The following is a 21,242-nucleotide window of genomic DNA, read 5'->3' as shown; positions in this document are numbered from 1 at the left end:
TTCTAGGCGCAGTATTTGGGGAGGGGATGGTTTTATTTTCATGATACCCAGTCCATTTTATGATTGTGAATGCTCATTGATTTGGCAGAGCTATCTTGCTTTTTCCAAGACGGACAAACCTGTTAGGATACATAGTATCATTTCCCTTCAGAGAATATCCAGATGGAGAATATTTGTTGATATTAACATCACTCGAAGAGCTCTCGCAATCTGATATCACCGTCTGCTAGCTCTTTAAATTCAGCGTCGGTATCCATACTCGTCTCGTCATCATCCCCAGCCTCTTCCAATACAGCTTTCAAGACCTGAACGCATTTTTTCAAAGTTTCCTTCAACTCCAGCGGGCCTTGGGACTTTTTATCTTCCTGTTCATCATCACTCTTCTTTATATCCTCCCAATCTTCTTCGACATGCAGCCAACAGCCACATACACCAGCAAGAAGCTCTGCCCTCCATCTCCATACCCTTGGCCAAGCAGAGAGAATAAGCTGCTGCATACATTCTGTAGCAGCAACCAACAAAGGTAGATAAGCTGTTCCGAATGGATTCGTTAACGTTGAAGTAAGTATCGGGATGATTTCCTGCAGATGCTTGACAGTATCGACGCCTAGTTCGCTCATCGCGATCGTTAACTGGTTAAGTAAGAGGGTGGAAATTTGCGGATGAGGAAAGGAGGAGATATATGTATCTTCTGATGGGTGAGGGGAGCTGATATGGTGGTATGAGGAGATGATACTCTGTCGCAAAACGCGCGTGAGAGCATTGGTGCGAGATTGGGATTCTTGCTCTTCACGTTTACGCTGAGAAGGGGCGGGATGATAGAGCTGTTTTGAGGGAGGAGAAGAAGGGAATCGGGTTCGGATGATGGAGAATATTGCTGGATAAGCGGCTTGGAGAAGGTAAATGGATTGGTCTTCTGGGGTTAAAGTAGGGAGGTACAGAAGACAAGGTGTAATGGCGTCGCCAAAGACGGAGTCGAGGTTGGTGCGTTTTAAAATGTCATATTTTGCTTCCGCAAGTGGAGATAAGAGTCGATAAAGTATCTTGCAGCCCTGTGCTTTGTATGGCAAGCTCTCATCGTCTATGAGAGATAAAATGGCCGGTATAAGTAAGGGGAAGTGGGCTTCAATTGTTGAACAGTCAGACGGCTATCAATGAATTAGCAGATAGGAAGAAACACATATTGCTCAGGTGATATACTTTATATTGCTGGACAACCCAGTTAAGCACCGTTATGGCAGAAACATCCTTGTACTTCCATGGTTTTGCCGCTTTATCAAAAGTACTTGGGTCAAAATATGGCTGCTTGACCGGATGCAAATCTTTTCGACCAGCGGAAGTAATCGCAGGAGTTTTGGTCTTTGAGAATGAAGGCTTCACAAATCGTTCAAGAATATCCCCAGAGAGAGCCACCAGCGACCTGTCCTCTGGGTGAGCTGACCCGTACTCGCCCAATAACGACCACGAGATTGAAGCCGCGGCGATCGTCGTCCAGGGATCATGCGGGTTCGTAAAAGCCGCTAGAGTGGCAATGACATTAACCGGGTCCTCGGTGTCTTCCAAAGGGATCAATATGCAAAGCCTTTCAAGGGCAATCAATCCCAGAGTTGCCTTTGTGCGGGCGACTTTGAACTTTTGGGAGAGCTGTTGCCCCGCTTCATCTAGCTTCAGATCAGCAGCCAGCATCACAGTATTCAAGCATTCACAATATCATATACCACTTGATAATTGGAATTCTTCCCATACTCCTTCAAATACCTGAGAGGGTGGAATGACGGCGGTAACCCACACTATGAGAGCATTTGCTGCTTCTCTGTCGTCATCAGACAAAACATCTTCCTGTTGGAGATGCAGCGAAACTGTCTGCGCCACCAATAAATCTTCGCAAATCTATATGAGCACATTAGAGCCAGCGGATTTTATATCGGATTTGTAGAAAGACTTACCTTCAGGTCTGTTTTGGGCCCTTGATGGCCGTGAATATCGTCCCATACTGTCTTGAGGCTGATCTCTTCAACACACTCTACATCAACGAAGAAAGAATCGCTGTCATCAGTATTTTCAAGGGATTTGCGGGCCGCGATTCGATAGCGATCCATGTTATACGGCTTCAAGATGTTATTGAAGGGTTCAATTCACCAGGAGTACATTGTAGTAAAAAAGTATGATTTGATGTTCATGGTTAGAACCCAGGCAGCTTTCTCAGCGGCGTCCAATCTAGTCAGACCTCACATCAATTAACAGAATGGAAAGCCACTCTTTACGCGAGATTTTATGATTTTTATTGTTTGATATAGTATAATTCTATCATAGTGGAAAATTTTAATCGGTCTACAAGATGCTCATAGAACAGCTTTTCCACCTTTCACTCTTTTAACTATTACTTCTTTTTCTTAACTGGTGGGCTCAAATCCAACTCATCAGCCCGTCGCTTCACCTCAGCTATCGCACCGTCTCCATCATCTCTTTCTGGATTTCGGAGCTGCCATTCAATCACCATTTCTAGTGCTTTAGACATCCACGGACCGGGCATCGCACCAAGGGCAGATGCAAGTTGGTGGCCATTGGCAAGTGGGCGAAGAGCATCCACATCAAGCATATTTTGCTCCTTAATATATAAGAGGAATTCGACATACTCAGAGAACACTTTAAGGGGCCAGTTAGTGCTGAATAAAGAAAAAACACAAGACGAAATCTCACCTTTTCCGGCTTCTTCTCCTTGCATGATTTCTAGTAGGACAGCTTGGATGAAACATAGCCGCCACTCCGCACCCATTATTCGAATTGATCTCCCTATTCTCCAGCGTATATCAGGCAAGATCTTGCCAAGTTCTCGATTTAAAAACGCTGATTTAAGATCGGAAACCATGCCGTAATGTTTGGCGCCAGACTTTAATATATCAACCGTTTTATTGTCAGCCCTAAGGCTGTCTCGAGCCACCATTGACGGTCTCGGTGGCAGCTCCTTTTTGTTAGGTGGAGGTTCTTTCTGAGGAACTACTGCCCAAGGGGATAATGCTGCCAGCATCCAGGAATGATATGTATCCTCCCTATGCCGGATAAGAATGCTGCGTAAAGTAGCTCGACTTTCTTGTGAAATGGTAACTTCATTATAATTATCATCTAGGATAGCCATGAGCGACTCGTATGCTCGGCTCCAAGACGACACGTCCACAACAACATCATCTTGATGATTTGCAAATATGGTGTCATATAGTCCAAGTCGCTCTATAATATGCAATGCCATGAGGGGATCAGGTCCTAGAATGAATTAGCCTAGGTAGGAGTGCGAACTAGCCCGAATAGCCTACCTTTGAGCATCTTTTCAACTTCAGCGCCAATTCTTTCCTGACTAATTTTTAACTTAAGAGCATCTTTGATATCATCGTGTTGCATGGATTCCTCTGTGTTCGGGTCGATTTTATATCCGAGCCTACTGGAAAAGCGGATTAATCGTAGCACACGCAGTGGATCATCTTTAAACGTCTGATATGGCTCAAGAGGTGTACGGATCAGATGCGCCCTTAAATCCGCTATACCTCTGCCGGTGAAATCTTCAACCGACGATGTATGAAGATTATAAAATAAAGCATTCACTGTAGCGTCGCGGCGAAGAGCGTCTTCTTCTGCAGTCCCAAATTCCATTTCCGGGTGCCGGCTGTGATCCGAATAGGTTTCTTTACGCAAATTCACCAGGTCAACTTCCAGCCCAAATATTTTGGTAGCCACAGTTTCCAAATGTTTTGATTTTTCCGGGTTTGCTTCAATCTTGTGAAGACCGCCTATGACGCTCTTGAGCGCATCATCCGAGTGGAAGCTCTTATACTTCTCCAGGTGCTCGGGATTATCGAGGTACTCTTTTAGTTCCACTCCAAACTTGTAGCCTGTCATCGTGCTAATGCCAACATCAATATCGTTACTATCCACTCCCAGCAGTTTATCCCTAACCCATCCACCCGTAAATCTGAGGACCACGTCCTGGGGAATGGATTTGTCGCCATTCTTGGCACCTTTCTGCTTGATATACTCGACAACGTCGAGTAGAAGATGTCTCAGAGTCTTCTCGATTTGAGTAAGCTCAATTATCGGCAGAACGGGGGCCATGACGTCGGGTCCTATTGCCATAGGGGTGGTAGCAGAGCTGTAGGACGTTCGTCTCCGTTTGGCTGGTCGTTCACAAGATTGAGCTCTATGTGCATTTGTGGGCATAGAATGAAAGGTGAAATATTGTCGTATACTCAGGCGATCGCGGCGGATACAGGGAGTAGCTAGAAAAGAGGCAAAGTTGTTGCGGCTGCGCTGAATCGATGCGATTTGGAAGCGGGACGGGATGAGGACGGGGAGGGGTAGACGGACAGGCATTTACGGACAAGATGTGAAAAGCAGTGTGTTACATTTTGAGTCACAGTGACCGGAAAGAGATCTTCACAATTATTATTCTGTGAATGAAAAAGAACAGTAGGATGAAGTGTCATGCGAATCCCTCATGATCGTCGTCGGGTTTTTGACTCAACACATCCGACCAACCAACCGACAACAACCTGACCTGACGCTTTATCACAGTCCAACAAACAGCTTCTGGTTCAACACCTATTCCCTATTTATTGCCCTCTGCTCCCTCTCCTGACGCCCATGCGAAGTAAAGGTTTTTCCCAATTTGTTTGAAACCCTTAGCTGTCCATGACATCACCAGACGATGTTCCACCCCTCAAGCCACCACCCTCGTTCTCCCCGGCCACTTCCATCCTCCCCTCGAAATCCCGGTATTCGGACAGTCTCCAGGACTCGCAGTCTCTAATACACTCCTTGTCTGAACCTTCCCTGGACCACCGCTCCCTCTCGGATCTCCAATCCGTCGCATCGTCGGAAGTCACATCTAGATCATCCTCACCAGACCGCAGACTCTCCCGCTCTACGTTACGCCTCTCGCGCTCAAGCACTGCTACGCCTCTAGGGTCCCAGATCGGTGGATCTGACGATGTGCGATCGATAATAATACGTGCATTTTCACCGACAATTGGAGTTTGTGCGTCTCCAGACACAGATGCTCTGATCCAGCGAAAGGGATTCAAAGGCGGGTTTTTCGAGTTAATACGGCCCTTCGGGGAGCGGATTACGGGAAAAGTAGTCATTCGCGATGGCGTCGGTTCTAGTCGAACCTGGGACGATTTTGGGGTGCGATTTGCGGAGTTGAGTGGCCAGGATCCTGGCGGCCGGAAGGGCGGCGATGTTCCGGCTGCTGCTGCGCAGCTGGAAGAAGTTCTAGAGAAGCATCTGGAATACGCAGACCAGCCTTTGGATAGTTGGGTCCGTGGCAGTGATCCCAGCTCTAAAAGCTCCCCTCCACCGTCTCCCTTATACAAAGTTTTTCTCAGGCGGCTACTCTCCTCCGTCTCCCAAACACCCCACGAAACTTTTACCCATGCCGTCGCTTGTGTGATAGCGATCAGTTCGCATACTCCGGCACCTCTTGAATCATTGCGCCAGCTCTATTCTCAGACCAGCCAGGGTGACAAGAAGCCTCCTCCATGGGTGCACCCGGAATATTTGCGATATTACGTCCTTGTCCACGATGAAGATAATGACGATATTGCCCAGTCAACTGCACTGTTTGATCAGATGAAGCGACATTTTGGGCTTCACTGCCATCTTTTGCGACTCAGGAGCAATCAATGTGTCCTAACAGACGATGATAGCACCATTTTTCCCACACCAGAATGGCTAAGTCCCGTGGAAGATCTCATTTCTATGGGGAAGCAAGGTAATTTCGATATGGATATACCTAATTGAATCCTAGTGCTAAATCCCCAATAGAATCCCTGATTGACGTTGAAGCCGAACCCTCCTACCTGTTCGAATCTGATGTGACTGCAATAAAATCGTTCGTTCGTGAGTTGGTCGCACAGTCTGTGATCCCTCATATGGAGAATCGCGTTGCGCTGTGGAATGACCAAGTTGCATCACGAAGACGAGGACTAAGTGGACGATTCATGTCGATATCTAAGCGGTGGGCTGGCTTTGGATCAGGTTCGAGGTCATCGGGATCACCATTTGGAGGCAGCTCATCCGGCAATTATGATTCTTACCAAGGATTCTACCAACCGGATTCTCCAGAAGCTATTTTGCGAAAAATGGCGGATTATTCATTTATGCTACGCGACTGGAAATTGGCTGCCTCTACGTACGATTTACTGAGGACGGACTTTAGCAATGATAAAGCATGGCTTTACCATGCTGGTGCCCATGAGATGTGTGCGGTGGCAACCTTACTCAACCCCTTATCTTCAACCAGCAAATCCAGGCTTGAGTCCATCGAACAGCTTTTGGAAACGGCTTGTTATTCGTATCTTACGAGATGTTCAGATCCCCAGAATACCCTTCGAACGGTCATACTGGGGGCAGAGCTTCTCAAATCGCGCGGTGGTATCGCTGCAGAGAGCGCAGCACGATGGTCGACGCGAGTCCTGGACATGGGCCTGCTAGGAAGCATTGGGCGACTCCTCCTATTTGAACGTGTTTCGGCTTGCTATGCTTCGAAAATAGCAACCCACGGCACGGGATGGGGCACACGGAGACGGAAAGCAGGAATGTGGTCTCTTTTCGCGGCCGAAGGATGGCTCAAACAAGGACAGGCCCGCCTTGCCTCCAGTGCTATGGAAGAAGCCAATCGCCAGTACAGCGATACTGTCGATGATGGGACGTTTCCTCTGCCTGAAATGCAACAGGTTGTCGATGATCTTCGCCTGGCCATAAAGGTTGGTTGTCTCGAAGTCCGAGGGATGAATGGCGAGGGTGTAGAAACCCCCACCGAAGTTGGACCAGAAGAAACACGAGAGAACCTAGACTATCGTGGTCATGGCCACCGTAAATCGCTGATGGGTGGTACAAATCCACTCGAAGGCATCCCTACAGCTCCTCTTCGGCCACTGAGCCCAGCTGAAGCCGCTGAACCCAATGATGATTTTGAATGAATTTAGGGCATGATTTTGATGCCGCGTTTTCTTTTTTTCCCTTTTCTTTTCGTTGTCGATATTTCCCCTAATTTCTTTTTCATAGATGAGTGTCGGTGATTTAAGGCGTTGGTTGTTAGCCGGGATCTGATTCGAAATGCCGGAAGATATCCAAAATATGTTTCGCTGCTGGTTACTATACTTTACTAGACATTGATTCAGGCTGGGCACATCCGAATGGGCAATCCTAAACTATGCGCCAACGTTTTTTATTCAAGGGACTCTTTTCCCATCTCTATACTTTAATTATCTGAAAGTTTGTATGATGTGACTTCAGGAGCCAAATGGATTTACGCTGCAATGAAAGTCCAAGTTCAAATCCCTTCCACTGTCCCAGCCAAAACCATCTGACCCCAGAAGTAGAGACCCCACCCCGTAGCAGACTGTAGCCACCAATTTCTCTCATTCTTGGGCCGTGACCTTTTGCCAAACGCATCCTTCGCCACGAAAATATCACTGACAACAAACATCGCCGCTCCCAGCACCCGCTGGTGTTGCAGTGAAGGGACCGTGGAGACCGCAACCGCCAGCATTGAGCTGATGATGGCCGCGTATATCAGGACCAGGAACAGCATGTCCTTAGGGATAACGAGGTTGAGCGCATTGCTGCTCGCCGGCGATGGGTATATGACACCAAGCCATCTTGCGATCATCATCGTGGTGACGAACGTGATGGCAAACGATGGCCATGATATATCTTCCGGTGAGTTCTGGAGGAAGGCCAGGATGTAGGCTATATGCGCTGCTGCAAAAGCGACGACGCCGAGTTGAAAGGATATTGAAATTTTTGGTTCTTCCGGTTCAGTGGGACTGCTCCCGTTGTTCTTTTTCGCGGCTGGAGCGGGGCTTAGGCTGTAGTACTCATTTTGTGAAGGTATTAGGAGGAAGTCACCGAGGACGGAGAAGAGGAGGCCGTAGGTGACGAAAGTGTTGTACGGCGATGATTCGGCTGAGAGGTGGAGGAGCGGCGCGCCGACGAAGGCGGCCGAGGAGAGCATTTTAAACAGCGCATGGCCCGTGAGGAAAGAATTGGTCTCCGAAATAACCAGCAAAGGCAGGGAGACCAAGAGCAGATGGATTGCGGGAGCTGGTGGGAGACTGACAGCCATTGCGCCTTTCTCGTGGCTTTGTCAGGGCGCGATCAAGGAGGTCAATTTGATTTCAGAGGTCAGGAAGACCATTCCACGATATCATCAGGGAAGGGATCTGTGGGAGCAGGGAAGAGTGTTTGGTCCGTGGATTAAATGTCTCTATTTGTTTAGGTTCTACTCCGTACTCGGTATTTCTCTCCGCTTTCTTCTCCATTGCGCCGTCGTCTTGAGGGCGGACGGAATCACATGTGATCGCCTTCGAACTGGAGAGCCCCGAAAATCCACCCTTCAGTCGCATTTATTGCACCAGCTCGACACTGCACTAAACAGCTAGAAACTGGGAAAAGTGAAGCGTGTTGCATATGGGATATGAAAGAAGCCGGCCGAGCGTGTTGTGCTCGGCTTGGAAGAGAGTCAGATGAGAACATCTCGAGCACAAAGAAAACAATGCAAAATTAGATGCTCTGGAAACTGAGGGTAAATTATTTAGCTTGGTTGAACATTCATGGGCTTCAAGCTCATCAATTTGTTCGATGTCTTCTATCTGGAAAACACGACGGAAGAGCTCGGAATATTGAAATAGAGCTTCGACGACGGGGCTTCGCAAAGAAACCCCGGCTTCTAATACCAGTGATGATTTTTAAACGGGCCCATAAACTCCTAGGCACCACTCACCGACCATTTCTAAAATAACGGCGTTTATGACTGCAGGTTTTTCTTTTTACGTCTGAAACCCATCTCCAGGAATGAGTGCGGTCATGACGAATCCTTGACACCTGGTGCGTGCGAATGAACTACCATGGCAGGTCTCCTAGGAAGTAGCTCCAACGTTCACTAAGCCGATGGGAGCATTCTATCACAAACCTGGCAGCGTGTCTTTACCGGTCGCATAACTCCGGGAATACTTGCCTCCACCCCGAAACTTCTTTGCATCCGATCAGAGTGGTCTGCATATGAGATACTCATAGTGCACAGCCCGAACTTCCAGACGGAGATCTACTACTCCATGCCGGGGATCTCTCTGAAAAAGGGACTTTCGATGACATCCAGGCCGGTTAAATAGCCAGCCGCACTATTACAAGGTAGTGATATGGGTTCTAAGGTCGCCTGATTAGGGTCTACGGGTCACCTTGAAAGTAACAATTTGGGAATTGGGCTTTCCAAGTTCCTTCTAGCCGGGATATTTGGACAGGCTCCTTCTTAGAGGATTTGGATACCTTATTAATGCATGCCCCGCCGAAATATCATCTCGATGCGAATAGTCTGGGGAGTATATTCCTACATATGGAATTGTGTAGAATAAAGCCCAGGTTGACTGTTTTCGGATACATCCATGCGGGATACGGACAAGAGACGGTAGTGTTTGACGACGTGGAGTATTTATATGGGGAATTGAGAGGCGGCGGATGGAAAGGATGCTTCCTGGTGAAGATGACCTGGAGGGTGTTGGCCGTAAAGTTCGTCGCCTGCTGTGTAGGTCTTCCGGTGGATGCCTCTCCTCCGCCATTCTAGAACCAGCAAAGAAAAACGCATTAACCAACCTAGTCAGCCAGACTGGTCCTGTCGTCGCGATGTACGGAGTAGACCCATAGACCATCACGACATGGACGTTTCATTGCTTTTTGATAGAGTGATTGGCAGAGTGTTATTTTTCCTGCGAAACCGGAGTCACCCAAATGCAAACAGGCCAAACACACCAAACAGAGCAAACTGCTGGACACCTGGTCAACGTGCAAAAGCAACAAACATGCATCGCGCGAGGGAAGCATCGCCGATGACCTGGCACCGCTGAGCGAGAGAGCTGCCTGCCGTTCAACTGTCGATCCGGATCGCTTATTGGTTGACGGGTGGGATTCCTTGCCTCGTCGCCGACGGCCTCCTTCTCTCCGACCGCTGAGAATGCGTTGCCAGCTGAATCTTTCACTTAAACAGGACGTCTGAATTTCACATACAAAAGACCAGAGCTATGAGTGATCTGCTCAACTTCATATTATCGAATGAAGCCTTCAAGAGGTATGGTATTATGCCTGGGATTTTCTTGGTCATAAAATTAAGAGCAGAATAACAATAGCTGATCCTGGAATAAATCAGGCGCCTGGGTTCCCTCTACTCCGATTTTCCTCTCCAGCAAGACCCGGACGGATATGCCATCAACATAGCAGCATGGCAAAAGGCTCTAGCCGATGCCACTCTGGCAGGGCTCATTCCAACACCCGTCAAAGGAGGGAAGCTAAATGTCACCGGTGGTGCGAAATCTCACCAGAGCAACTCCCTTGTGCTGAGCACAAGTAACACTCTAAGTGCGGCGTTGGAGACACGAGAATGGGGACGACCACTAGCTTTGCAAGCTGTGATTGTATGTGCCACTTTCCATCACTGCTATTCTCCCAGGATAGGGTTTTGACTAGGAATAGGATGAGTCCCTCCGAACAGGTAAAATGATTGCACTCCCAGAGTTTTTGAATAGTCCCACCAGTCCGTTCAAAAAAAGTTGGATTCGGTTACCGGCCGCGCCGTCTATATCCCAGATATTAGGATGGGGTGTGAAACAGGCTCGTGGCCTGATTGTTGGCACCGACTACGACCACGTTGAGAGCTCGAAGAATTTACAGGAACAAGATTTGGTATTAGTTGACAATCTCAAGGTACAGAAAGGATGCTCAAAGAGTGAAATTTTCTTATTTTCTTTTTTCCTTTTCTCTTTAGCTTACAAATGATCCAGGAAGCTGAGAAACGAATTACGAAAGAGGCGTCCGCTCACCATCAATCGGGAATAGACAGAATTTATTCCAAAGAACTGTTTCGAGCCCGGTTCTCTTATCTCATAGGTGCAAATGCCGAGTTGTCCCCAACAGATCTTGAAGTGCTCCTGATCTTCCTATCGCGAGATCGAGGATCTATCCTATATGATGGAGAGGTATGCATATGCAACGTTGCATTCTCTGCGACTTTTAGCTAATTTTCAACTCGAGACAATAAAATTTAGAGAGACGAACGATAAAACCTTGCACATAACACACGAGGACAAGACCGTAGCATCGCTCAAGATGTTAATTTCTAATATAACAGTCCAAATAGCGAGTCTAGATGCAAAAATTCGAGAACTCACGCTTGCCGCTCAGAACGCTCTCAAAAACAAAAATCGAATTTTAGCTCTATCTGCTCTCCGTTCTAAAAAATTAGCGGAGCGGAACCTGCAGCAGAGATCGGACACATTGTACCAGTTAGAAGAAGTTTATACAAAAATCGAGCAAGCTGTGGGCCAAGTGGATATCATAAGAGTTATGGAAGCCAGCACAGGTGTCCTCCGAGGACTGAATGAGCAGGTTGGAGGTGTTGAGAAGGTTGAAGATGTGGTCGAAGAGCTACGGAAGGAGATGGCGAATGTTGACGAGGTTGGCAACATAATGAACGAGGCCGCTCCAGTGATCGATGAGGGTGAACTCGATGATGAGCTGGAAGCAATGGAGGCACAAGAGGAAGAGGCCCGTCAAGAGAAGGAAGCGAAAGCCACCAGAGAGAAACTGGCGGAGTTGGACAAGTTAAAACTCCTTGGACCCGAAGAAAGGGCAAAGGTACCATCTACTGCCATATCGAACGCGGAACTGGAGGAGAGCATTAACAAGCTTTCCCAGATGTCGATTAACGACAGTGGTTTGAAAAGCAGTGAAGAAACAAGGGTGCATGCCGACTGATCACCCAATGCTGTGCAATGGCCCGTTCGTTGGTAAGTGCACGGCTTGACGGCGTGGGGGAGACCGTCGAAATGCTCCCTTGATCATTTGATCATGCGGTAGTGTCTTCAACGACAATTCTCTGACTTCCGCCCTCCATTCCAGGTTGGGAGTCGGGACCGCTATCCGCAGGGGTATGATGGTCTATCTTATCAGGACTCTCGTTACCCGGGGCATTGCTATCTCCAATCTGAGGATCCTGGGGATCTGCGGTCTCCGTCGAAAGTTGTTTACTTGCTGGAAGCGATTCAGAGGCGGGAGCAACCCGCGATTCACGTTTCTTCTGAGCGCTCTCAATAAGCTTCCTGAAATCGTCTCCATGTGCAGCTGACCAGGCAGCTCCATCAAAGTCCTTTTTCATGATGGAGTTCGTCTGATCTCTGGATCGTATCCCCTGAGTCTGCTCCCAAATATCCAATTCACGGAGCAACTCTTGTTTGGATCTGGGGCTCTTGGAATCACAGTTGGCATTCCACAGATTCAGCCATTCGGTGTGCCGCTTTTGGAGAAGTAGTCTTGGCCCGAACTCGGGGATTCCGAGTTCTCTCAACTTTCTCCGCATGTCAGTGTCTTTCATCACAGAATAATTAATCGTAGGGAGGCGTTCTGGGGGTTTGTTGGAGGACGGGGTTTTGCGGGGACTGGAAAGAGAAAAGATACTACATCATCGTTAACCAGGAGTGAAATAATGGTGTGGAATCGGTTCATACCGATTGGGCTGTGGCTCCTTTTGTGACGAAGGGCCAGGGCATCTGTTAAGATGTGGGAATACTGCTTCTTCTTTCATTCTTCGGTTGCAGATTGGGCATGCAACGAGGCCATCATCTAATAATAAGTTGTTAGATAAGACAAACGAACTACCAGAAGCATGCACAGTACCAGGCTGATAATCATCATCCTCGCTATTATCAATGACCATTGGAGTGCTAGATGTAGATAATGCCCCATTATTTCGCCACGCGCTTTGCGATCGAGTTTTCGGAGGGCTCCTCCCGTTCTCTTGTGAAGTCGCATCTTGCATCTCCTCTATTCTCCGTTTTTTCGGGATCCTAGCCTCTCTACTATCGCTGTTGGGTCCCGCCGAAAGATTCCTTGCAAATCCTAGAAGATCTCCTCGCACTTGTCTGAACGAATCAACCACTTCGTCCACCGCCCAATTTTGTCGCAGCTTCACAGCCTGGTCATCTGCTCTGCAAGTGGGACACTTCCCGTCAGCGGATAGACATCGTCGTATGCATATTGAGCAGAACGTGTGGCAGCACGATGTTGTCACGGGGTTCTTGAAGAGGTCTTTGCAGACCTGGCAGCGGAGGGCGGATTCGACGCGAGAGAGGCCGGAAAGAGGAGTGCTGAGCCAATCTGTTGAGTCGGGGATATCGAAAACCGGCTCCATGGGGCGTATGTACTTTCCTGAAAGGCGCGATTGGAAAGAAGAAATTAAGACTACTATTTAACCTAGCAAAGCTAACCGTGAGGGAGAGAGCTTCACTTGTCTGGTGAGCCTTTGTGAAGAATTGCGTAGTGGGTGATGGAGATGGGCATTGATATTGAGGAACGCCAAGAATGCTGACTGAGAACGCGTTAAATGGGGATTCCACACGCGTTGGATGCTGCCGTGAATGCTCACTGGCAGCGCTTCACCCCGTCACAGCTAGGATAAACGATCATTGTCGAGTTTATAGACTGATGGCGTCCAACTACAAAAGGTATTTAGCGGAGAAGGTTATCAGTGACCAGGAGCATGTGAGTAACATTCAGTTTGCCTTTAAATTGACCTGAGCTTTCTGCTGACCTGTGCCCCAAGGTGACATATCGCGCTCTGAGCAGGGCACTGAATGTCCACTGCAATCATGCCAAGAGGTATTTTTGTTCGATCTTAATAGATGCTGGAGACACATATATCTTTGGACTAACTTTTGAAAATAGAATGCTCTATGAGTTTCACAGACATGAAAACTCCAAAAAGCCAAAGTCTGTCAATGCAACATATCTCCTAACCGGAGTGCTTGCAAAGCAAAACGGCCGGCCAGGCCGAGGGACTTTAAGGGATGGCGATGATGAGATTATGCAGAGCAGCCCATTTGTGAGCAGCCAGGTTGCTCCGGACGATGCATCAAGCGAAGAAGAGATACCCGTAACATCGGTCTTATTGGTGAGAGAAGATGAGCTAGAAGGTAATCATTTTCTTGGATAACATGAACCGGACATTTTAAGGGAATCATCAGTATTCTAACGATACTATTAGATGCGAAACGCAGATTCAAGACTCTATACTCTATATTCATCTACAGCGTTCAGCCTACATCGCCTACAGACCTAAACGTTTTAGCTGACATAACTTCCCTTGTATCCACGAAAGACCCGTTACAGTATGGTCCGGGGTACGGTATGATACAGAATAAGAACGTTAAGGCATGGGCGATCCTAATATTTATACCTATAGCATATGCTAACACCAATTCTAGCGAAGAACTGGTCCTATACCGCCCCCCGCATCTATACCAAGCCCTACGAAGCCAAAGACCCCAAAAGTAGCTCCTATAAAACAGGAAGATAAGCCCCAGACGCAAAAGGAGGACATAAAAGCCGAAGCAAAGGTAGAAATCCAGGCACGGCCTACTTCACGGCAATCTTCAGCGTCCCAGACCTCAGCAAGGCCTTCGCAAAGACCAAGTTCGGCAAAACCCCCGGGTTCAGATTTATTCAAGGCTTTTGCTAAAGCGAAACCCAAAGCCAAGAAAGAAGAAGCGCCCAATGTTTCTGGAGTGGAATCCGTATGTGGCCAAAATCTACACTATTTCATACGTGTCTCTACATACTAAATCATGAATAGGGTGATCCAAGTGGCGTCGAAGACGGTATGCACAATATCCTACAGTGTTCTATTCAACTGTTTTGCTTACATGTCATAGTTGTCATGGACGACGATTCTGAAGAAGAGCGCGAAGATCTGTTCCTCGATTCTGGAAAGCGAACCAGCAACAAAGACCGTGAATCAAGAAAGGAGCGAGAGGAGAAGCTCCGGAAAATGATGGAAGGTAGGAAATGGATTGTTAGTCCCGCGTAAAGCATGAGCTGACCACCCCCAGATGACGATGATGATGAAATGCCAGATGCACCAAAAGCCGCGCCGGAAGAATCCGCTTCTGTAGCGGAAGAGACAACTGAGGCAGAGAAACCGAAGACGGAGACATCAGAACCCCCCGAACCAGCATCTGAGCCGGTCAAAACCACCAATGGCCGGCGGAGAGGAAAACGTCAAGTCCCAAAAAGGAAAAAGTACAAGGATGCAGATGGTTATCTGGTCACAAAAGAAGTGCTCGAATGGGAATCATTTTCTGAAGACGAGACTGAGCCGCCGAAGAAAAGGCTTCCTCCAGTGTCAACTGCCAAGTCGACGAAGGGATCTCAAAAGACTGGTCAGGGAAGTATCATGTCGTTCTTTGGCAAGAAATGACATGCGAACTCTGCATAGGAAGTAATGCAAGGCGCATCTGCTGTGCGACAATGATATCCAGGTCATCCTCATTAACTTCGCGCATCTGGGAGATTCTAGACCTTCGCGCTACTTACGATAAAATGTTTCAGCCCCCGACTGAAATGTTGACTGTAGTATTACGTAGCTGAGCATAGTCGCAAGTAAATACAGAAGTGGCAGCATGCTATAGAATCGTTTTTTCAGCCTGGATGGCAACCCTTCCGATTGACTTTTATGCCCCGTAGTTACTCCGCAACCACTCCACGGCCGAAACATGGTTCGCCATGTCTAAGACGTAGGCGCATGGGCCTACTTTGACCGGGGCAGCCACTGCCGAGAATGATCGACAGTGTCTGCATAACAGCAGCCGGGAGGAGCTTCACAGTTCCACCACAGCGCGCAGGTGACCTGAGTCCCCGGTGGTATAGAAGGTCGCCATAATTATCTGACCCTATGACACCGCTCTGGTTGAAAACGATGAGCATCACTTCGGCCTACTCTCGAGTTGAGTTACATAGTTACTGTATGACCGAGCGAATCATCCCGGCCCGTCGTATCAGTCAACTCGAGGCGATAGCCCGCACCCAGCCATGAAACTTTCATTGAAACTCGTCGCTCTCCTTACGGCCGCGCTCTGTAGCCGCGTTGTCACTGGTACGGAGCCACCGTTGGAAGACGACCCAGATGACCTCGCGGAAGCTTGCCCGGACTACACAGAATACGCCGCAGAGAGACAGTAAGTGCCCTGGCTTGTGTTCTTTTCGCGGATTTCACCCGTCCAGGTGCTAAAGATATATTCTACCTTTTCTTCAGTCCTCCATACAGTGAGGGTCCACTCAAGCTTCCCTTCCAGCGCCCCGCCGAAGTCTGTCGGACCTTCTCGTCACCATATGTCGAGAAAGTGATCGAGGACGTAACTTCTCGCATGGTCGACAAGGACCTTGCCCGAATCTTCCAAAATGCATTCCCCAACACGCTGGACACAACAGTGAAATGGCACATTAAAGGCAGCGAGGAAGCGAAGAAGTCGAAAAAGTCGAAAAAAAAGAAGGGCGCCAACCCTGCAGCATGGGAAGGCCCGCAGTCCTTTATCGTCACGGGAGACATAAACGCTGAGTGGCTCCGGGATTCGACGAACCAGCTGGCCCAATACCAGGTCCTGTCGAAGAAGGACCCCAATATCAAAAATCTCATCCTCGGGGCCATAAACACCCAGGCAGAGTTTGTGATTCAATCGCCGTATTGCAACGCTTTCCAACCACCGCCTGCGAGTCAGTTACCGCCCACAAATAGCGGCCAAGAAGATTCTGTTCACCCCGTTTACGAGCCGACCGTCGTGTTTGAATGTAAATATGAGCTTGATTCCCTCGCCAATTTCCTTTCTCTAGGAAACCAATTCTACGAGCATAGTGGATCGAGTGCTTTCCTCACGGGAAGATGGTACCAGGCACTTGATACGGTGTTGAACGTGATTCAGGCACAGTCTGAATCCACGTTCGATGAGTATGGGAGTTATGTGCGCAATGAATATACCTTTCAACGAACGACTGATATTGGAACGGAGACGTTGAATTTAGGCGGGATCGGAAATCCCCTGAATAACGAGACCGGCCTGGTTCGCAGTGCTTTCCGCCCCAGCGATGATGCAACCATCATGGGATTCTTCATTCCCGCAAACGCCATGATGGCCGTGGAACTAAAGCGAACCGCAAATGTGCTTCAGGAAACTGGCGGAAACGCAGAACTCATTGACAGACTCCGTGGCCTCTCTAAGAGGATCGAGCAAGGAGTGTGGGAGCATGGAGTGGTTACCCACAAAAAATATGGCGAGGTATTCGCCTTTGAGGTCGATGGCTACGGCTCTTTTGTTTTAATGGATGACGCAAATCTCCCGTCATTGCTTGCCCTTCCTTTGCTAGGCTTTGTGAAGGAAGACGACAAGGTCTACCAGAATACGAGAAGAATGATATTATCCAAGTCCGGGAACCCATACTATTTGGTAGGATCTGCCTTCCATGGTATAGGCGGTCCACACAGTAAGTCTCCTTTCCGGCATCATTCAATAATCCACGCATAGGCTGATATAATATGGTAGTTGGCGTTAAAAACGCCTGGCCCATGTCTGTCCTTGTCCGCGCTCGCACGGCACAGTCAGATGAGGAGATCATGGAATCCATCAATATGGTCCGAGACTCCAGCCTTTTGGGCCTGATCCATGAGAGCGTCAATGTAAATCGAATCCAGCAATATACTCGCAGCTGGTTCGCATGGGCGAATAGTGTTTTCGCCCAAACCATCCTCGATCTTGCAGAAAGGAAGCCTCATCTGCTCTTTGGCGAGAACGCCAGGCCGTACAAGGTAGCCGATGTCGAGCTTTAATCGAATGGTACTATTGGAGATTTTGGTCGTTTTCTCCTTGTATATATGCTGGTTTTTTTTTTTTTTTTTTTTCCGCGATGGCGAAGTCTTGCTTTTTGTGTCCTCCATACTAATTCATTCCTCCCTGACCGTCGATGCTACATTTCCTTTTGACGACGGACTTGGCCGGGCGTTCCACATATTTACTTCCAGCCTTCAATACCCTTTACATAGGCACTTAGCATTAGATGGGAATGCATGTATTAATTTATACTCTGCGAAGTCCTCCGTACAATGATGTTGTCGCGAAGTCCCATCTCGCACCGTCGTCGATAAGATTTGTGATGCACGGACCACCCGCATGTCAACATTTTTTGAGCCCATGTTCTCCAGCGGGCGAACTGGTCAACACAAAAACAACCAATTTGCACATAACAATAATGACGACGCGTAAACGGACAGATTTTTGGGACATTCCGTCCGACGAGGAAGATAACGATGCCGGCTACGATTCCGAAGCCGCCCAGGAATCAAAAGGCAGAAGCAGCGTATCGAAATCTACGACGGCACCATCGAGGTTGCGGCGGCCGTCTAAACGAAGAAAACTCTCTATTACCGAACATGGGGGGGGAAGTGACAATGGATCTGGATCGGAGAGTGAAGACGAGGGGATAGACACTGAGTCGGATGAGCCGGAACAAGAAGAACAAATCGAAGAGGGAGAGCAAGAAGACGAAGAAGCAGAATCTCCGATCGAGCCCACCAGCAAATCCACACCGGCAGCAACAGCAACCACTACAACCTCATCTACAGACATCGATACAACTCCTTCGACGGCGTCTAATCCAAAATTAAAACCCAAAAAGAACAAAACCGGCGTCATCTACTTCTCCTCGCTCCCGCCATACCTCAAACCATTCGCTTTAAAATCCCTACTCATAGCCCGCGGTTTCGGACCTATAACCAAGATCTTTCTTACTCCATCTGTGCAATCTAGCAGCGCCGGGAAACGGAGCAACAAGCGCCGCATGTACTCAGATGGCTGGGTAGAATTCGCGTCCAAACGCACAGCGAAGATTTGCGCCGAGACGCTCAACGCCACGATCGTGGGCGGTAAGAAGGGCGGGTGGTATCATGATGATGTGTGGAATATGAAGTACCTGCGGGGATTCAAGTGGGCGGATTTGATGGAGCAGGTGCAGCGGGAGAGAAAGGAGGCGGAGGCTAGGAGGAGGGTTGAAGACGCGAAGGCAAGGAAGGAGGAGAAGGTGTTTTTGGCTGGGGTGGAGAAGGGCAAGGTTTTTGAAGGGATTAGGAAGAAAAGAGAGGAGAAAGAGAAAAAGCTGCGTGCTGGCGGCGAGGGAGATATGGGGGATGGGGGTAAGGTTAGCTTGGACAAGCCAAGGAGAGTGTTTAGGCAGAATGAGGTTCGGGATAGGGAGAAGGACGGAGTGAGAAAGGAGCGCAAGGTAGATGAGGATATCCAGAGGGTGCTTGCGAAGATTTTCTGAATTTAATGGGAGACAAATACAAGAATGACTGGCATTGGGTTGGCATATTTTGCTTTAAATAGACATGGATATCCAAGATGTCGGCGGAGCGTTTTTGCAAGATCTTCAAATATATGGATTATATACCATTATTTCATTACATCTGCTTTTGGTTAATTTTCCGGGCCCAGGTAAGATCACCAAAACGAGAGACATTGCGTCTCGAATTCCCAAACGCCTGCAGGAATCCCGAAGAGAAAATAAAAAATCACTTATTGACCATCCTCCATATTGAGCTCCTCGAACTCATCTAGCAACTCATCCATATTGATCTTAGGAACGTCATCATCATCACTGTCATCATCAACATTCATTTCGACACCATCCATCTGATCGGCATGGGCCCTTGGTTTCTGCTGGGCCTTGTACAATGCCAACGTACTCCTTAGCTCCGTATCCTCCTCGATATCACGCAAGAACATCTCGAAATCTTCCTCCAAGCGATCCTGGCCTTGCTGCCTGGACGAGGCTGACGGATGATCCTCCACCTCACGGTCCAAGCGCTTCAAACGCCAGTTGCGAGACTTGTGCTTCTTCTTTCTGGCGTAGTATTTCTTGACTAGTACAACATCGGGGATCGTGGAGCTGTATGTACCACTTTGCTCCAAGGCCTCGAAGTTTTCGTCGTTGAAATTGGTTCCTGTCAAATGATATCCCATGACTGAGTCCCCCGGGTGGAGCACGCCACCAAGATGCGTGCGAGTGAAATATGTAGTATCATTTACACCCAGGTCTGAAGCGCGTGCTACTGTGGCCTCTGCAAGATAGAAACGGCCACTGGAATGACCAATGGGCTCGATATCCATGACGATAAATTCCACCAGTTCTTGGACATCGGCCAGGTTCTTAAACGGCGACCTCCAGTATATGGGCGAAGGAATATCGGCAATTTGGAGGGTATTTGGATCGAGAAGATTCACAGAGGTTCCGACTCGATAACAGAGAGTCAGTGGTGAAATATTTCCCAACGACTTCGCAAGCTTTATCGGAAGCGCAACGAGATCATCTTTGCAGATAGGTATTAATTCAACCGAAAATGAGATCTTGTAAGACTTCGTTGACGTATGAACATCCATGGAAATCAACTGCTGGGACTTTTTAACCCGAACCGGGGCAACCGACGATAGGAAATCAACAAGCCTCTCTGCGTGATTCCTTTGGGAAAAGAAGAAATCTAATCCGTCTTTAACTTCTTTGATATTTATCGTATCTTTGTGAGCACCGTGTTTGAGAATGAGCTGTTCCAGGTGCAGGAAAGTTCTCTTGTGCGGCACTTTCTGTCGAACCTGGACGGAAGCACGCCAGGTATTAGCCGTATACGACTTCGCGCATTCCGGGCACTGTTGAGAGGCGACAACGTATTCAACCTCAAACGTTTGTTGTAAAATTGTTCCCTGGAAAACTTCTTGTTGAATTGTTATCTTGACCTTGATTCGTTTCGAGTGGGGTTCCGTCCATAAGAAGCTGGCGTCGATGATTCGGACCTTCGATAGGCCTCGCAATTTTCGAAGACATAGAGCCAGTAGCTCCCTCGATTCTAAAGCGGCACTGATCCATTGACTCGGCGGTTGTAACCATCGTTCGCAGTCTTTGCACATGTGCAATGTAGCCTCACGCTGGATCCCCTCGGATATATCGATTGTGAGCTTGATACAATCCTCACAAAGCGCACCAGCCGCCGTTGTCCCGTCTATAGGTGCGCCGCAGTTGCAGCAAAGAATTCTACATACGTTAGCATGGCAAGACTCTTCACAGCTGAAGGAGTTTAAGAGCACATACGTTGCGGCCTGCTGTTGCGGCTGAAATGAAACCGGCTCAAACGAGACCGGAGCGTCCAGGTCCATCGACATTTTGAGGAGCTCGATCCCTGGTCAATCTGGTGACGAAAATAGCTCTCCGAAACAACAGAGAGATTGGAACAGCCTAACCGCAAACCCCTCCCGACGGTCCAGCACCCGGAGAGTTCGATCTGAAGATGCACTTCCGAGCGAGGTTTGTGAGGGGCAAAATGTTTCTGCAGC

The 21,242-nt window shown here is 48.4% G+C and overlaps 12 protein-coding genes across 12 annotated transcripts; 6 read left to right on the top strand and 6 right to left on the bottom strand.

Annotated features, from left to right (window-relative positions):
• Positions 1 to 188: 188 nt before the first annotated feature.
• On the bottom strand, positions 189 to 2,099 carry D8B26_007840 (uncharacterized protein; the record flags this gene model as incomplete). The annotated part of the gene is made up of 4 exons (XM_003067324.2): positions 189 to 1,148; positions 1,201 to 1,661; positions 1,719 to 1,890; positions 1,947 to 2,099. 4 exons carry the CDS (start codon positions 2,097 to 2,099, stop codon positions 189 to 191), a joined length of 1,746 nt encoding a protein of 581 aa, XP_003067370.2.
• A 281-nt stretch (positions 2,100 to 2,380) lies between these two features.
• Positions 2,381 to 5,761, bottom strand: CCA1 (CCA tRNA nucleotidyltransferase, mitochondrial; the record flags this gene model as incomplete). The annotated part of the gene is made up of 3 exons (XM_003067323.2): positions 3,312 to 5,761; positions 2,701 to 3,261; positions 2,381 to 2,646 (listed from the first exon to the last, which is right to left on the bottom strand). The coding sequence occupies exons 1-3, from the start codon at positions 4,360 to 4,362 to the stop codon at positions 2,381 to 2,383; spliced, it is 1,878 nt and encodes a 625-aa protein (XP_003067369.2). The 5' UTR covers positions 4,363 to 5,761.
• Positions 3,134 to 8,199, top strand: D8B26_007838 (uncharacterized protein). Its single transcript, XM_003067322.2, has 2 exons — positions 3,134 to 5,761; positions 5,815 to 8,199. Exons 1-2 carry the CDS (start codon positions 4,681 to 4,683, stop codon positions 6,969 to 6,971), a joined length of 2,238 nt encoding a protein of 745 aa, XP_003067368.2. The 5' UTR covers positions 3,134 to 4,680; the 3' UTR covers positions 6,972 to 8,199.
• D8B26_007837 (uncharacterized protein) lies at positions 7,204 to 8,119 on the bottom strand (the record flags this gene model as incomplete). The annotated part of the gene is made up of 1 exon (XM_003067321.2): positions 7,204 to 8,119. The coding sequence occupies one exon, from the start codon at positions 8,117 to 8,119 to the stop codon at positions 7,325 to 7,327; it is 795 nt and encodes a 264-aa protein (XP_003067367.2). The 3' UTR covers positions 7,204 to 7,324.
• A 1,333-nt stretch (positions 8,200 to 9,532) lies between the features above and the next one.
• D8B26_007836 (uncharacterized protein) lies at positions 9,533 to 10,042 on the top strand (the record flags this gene model as incomplete). Its single annotated transcript, XM_066125655.1, has 2 exons — positions 9,533 to 9,574; positions 9,788 to 10,042. 2 exons carry the CDS (start codon positions 9,533 to 9,535, stop codon positions 10,040 to 10,042), a joined length of 297 nt encoding a protein of 98 aa, XP_065981739.1.
• Positions 10,043 to 10,067: 25 nt separating this feature from the next.
• On the top strand, positions 10,068 to 11,796 carry D8B26_007835 (uncharacterized protein; the record flags this gene model as incomplete). Its single annotated transcript, XM_066125654.1, has 5 exons — positions 10,068 to 10,114; positions 10,193 to 10,457; positions 10,516 to 10,746; positions 10,824 to 11,018; positions 11,092 to 11,796. 5 exons carry the CDS (start codon positions 10,068 to 10,070, stop codon positions 11,794 to 11,796), a joined length of 1,443 nt encoding a protein of 480 aa, XP_065981738.1.
• A 91-nt stretch (positions 11,797 to 11,887) lies between these two features.
• On the bottom strand, positions 11,888 to 12,412 carry RAD18_2 (E3 ubiquitin-protein ligase rad18; the record flags this gene model as incomplete). The annotated part of the gene is made up of 1 exon (XM_066125653.1): positions 11,888 to 12,412. The coding sequence occupies one exon, from the start codon at positions 12,410 to 12,412 to the stop codon at positions 11,888 to 11,890; it is 525 nt and encodes a 174-aa protein (XP_065981737.1).
• Positions 12,413 to 12,505: 93 nt separating this feature from the next.
• On the bottom strand, positions 12,506 to 13,228 carry RAD18_1 (E3 ubiquitin-protein ligase rad18; the record flags this gene model as incomplete). Its single annotated transcript, XM_003067319.2, has 2 exons — positions 12,506 to 12,660; positions 12,715 to 13,228. 2 exons carry the CDS (start codon positions 13,226 to 13,228, stop codon positions 12,506 to 12,508), a joined length of 669 nt encoding a protein of 222 aa, XP_003067365.2.
• Positions 13,229 to 13,521: 293 nt separating this feature from the next.
• On the top strand, positions 13,522 to 15,492 carry D8B26_007832 (uncharacterized protein; the record flags this gene model as incomplete). The annotated part of the gene is made up of 8 exons (XM_066125652.1): positions 13,522 to 13,578; positions 13,640 to 13,695; positions 13,762 to 14,009; positions 14,081 to 14,247; positions 14,301 to 14,609; positions 14,669 to 14,693; positions 14,748 to 14,873; positions 14,925 to 15,492. 8 exons carry the CDS (start codon positions 13,522 to 13,524, stop codon positions 15,290 to 15,292), a joined length of 1,356 nt encoding a protein of 451 aa, XP_065981736.1. The 3' UTR covers positions 15,293 to 15,492.
• Positions 15,493 to 15,899: 407 nt separating this feature from the next.
• D8B26_007831 (uncharacterized protein) lies at positions 15,900 to 17,915 on the top strand. Its single transcript, XM_003067317.2, has 3 exons — positions 15,900 to 16,049; positions 16,127 to 17,349; positions 17,409 to 17,915. The coding sequence occupies exons 1-3, from the start codon at positions 15,904 to 15,906 to the stop codon at positions 17,690 to 17,692; spliced, it is 1,653 nt and encodes a 550-aa protein (XP_003067363.2). The 5' UTR covers positions 15,900 to 15,903; the 3' UTR covers positions 17,693 to 17,915.
• A 196-nt stretch (positions 17,916 to 18,111) lies between these two features.
• On the top strand, positions 18,112 to 19,277 carry ESF2 (RNA-binding ATPase activator esf2; the record flags this gene model as incomplete). Its single annotated transcript, XM_003067316.2, has 1 exon — positions 18,112 to 19,277. The coding sequence occupies one exon, from the start codon at positions 18,112 to 18,114 to the stop codon at positions 19,180 to 19,182; it is 1,071 nt and encodes a 356-aa protein (XP_003067362.1). The 3' UTR covers positions 19,183 to 19,277.
• Positions 18,114 to 21,196, bottom strand: NMD3 (60S ribosomal export protein NMD3). The gene is made up of 2 exons (XM_003067315.2): positions 21,001 to 21,196; positions 18,114 to 20,943 (listed from the first exon to the last, which is right to left on the bottom strand). Exons 1-2 carry the CDS (start codon positions 21,069 to 21,071, stop codon positions 19,434 to 19,436), a joined length of 1,581 nt encoding a protein of 526 aa, XP_003067361.2. The 5' UTR covers positions 21,072 to 21,196; the 3' UTR covers positions 18,114 to 19,433.
• Positions 21,197 to 21,242: the final 46 nt, after the last annotated feature.

Source organism: Coccidioides posadasii, chromosome 4 (assembly GCF_018416015.2).
Source record: "Coccidioides posadasii str. Silveira chromosome 4, complete sequence".
NCBI classification, from domain to species: Eukaryota; Fungi; Ascomycota; class Eurotiomycetes; order Onygenales; family Onygenaceae; genus Coccidioides; species Coccidioides posadasii.
Note: the sequence above shows the minus strand (reverse complement) of the source record. Positions and strands in the feature narration are given on the sequence as shown.

Coding starts and splice junctions, on each gene's coding strand:
- NMD3 (XM_003067315.2), bottom strand. CDS start 21,071: ATGTCGATGGACCTGGACGCTCCGGTCTCGTTTGAGCCGGTTTCATTT. Junction 20,944..21,000: donor CCGCAACAGCAGGCCGCAAC/GTATGTGCTCTT, acceptor TAACGTATGTAG/AATTCTTTGCTGCAACTGCG.
- D8B26_007831 (XM_003067317.2), top strand. CDS start 15,904: ATGAAACTTTCATTGAAACTCGTCGCTCTCCTTACGGCCGCGCTCTGT. Junction 16,050..16,126: donor GAATACGCCGCAGAGAGACA/GTAAGTGCCCTG, acceptor CCTTTTCTTCAG/TCCTCCATACAGTGAGGGTC. Junction 17,350..17,408: donor TGGTATAGGCGGTCCACACA/GTAAGTCTCCTT, acceptor ATAATATGGTAG/TTGGCGTTAAAAACGCCTGG.
- D8B26_007838 (XM_003067322.2), top strand. CDS start 4,681: ATGACATCACCAGACGATGTTCCACCCCTCAAGCCACCACCCTCGTTC. Junction 5,762..5,814: donor CATTTCTATGGGGAAGCAAG/GTAATTTCGATA, acceptor AATCCCCAATAG/AATCCCTGATTGACGTTGAA.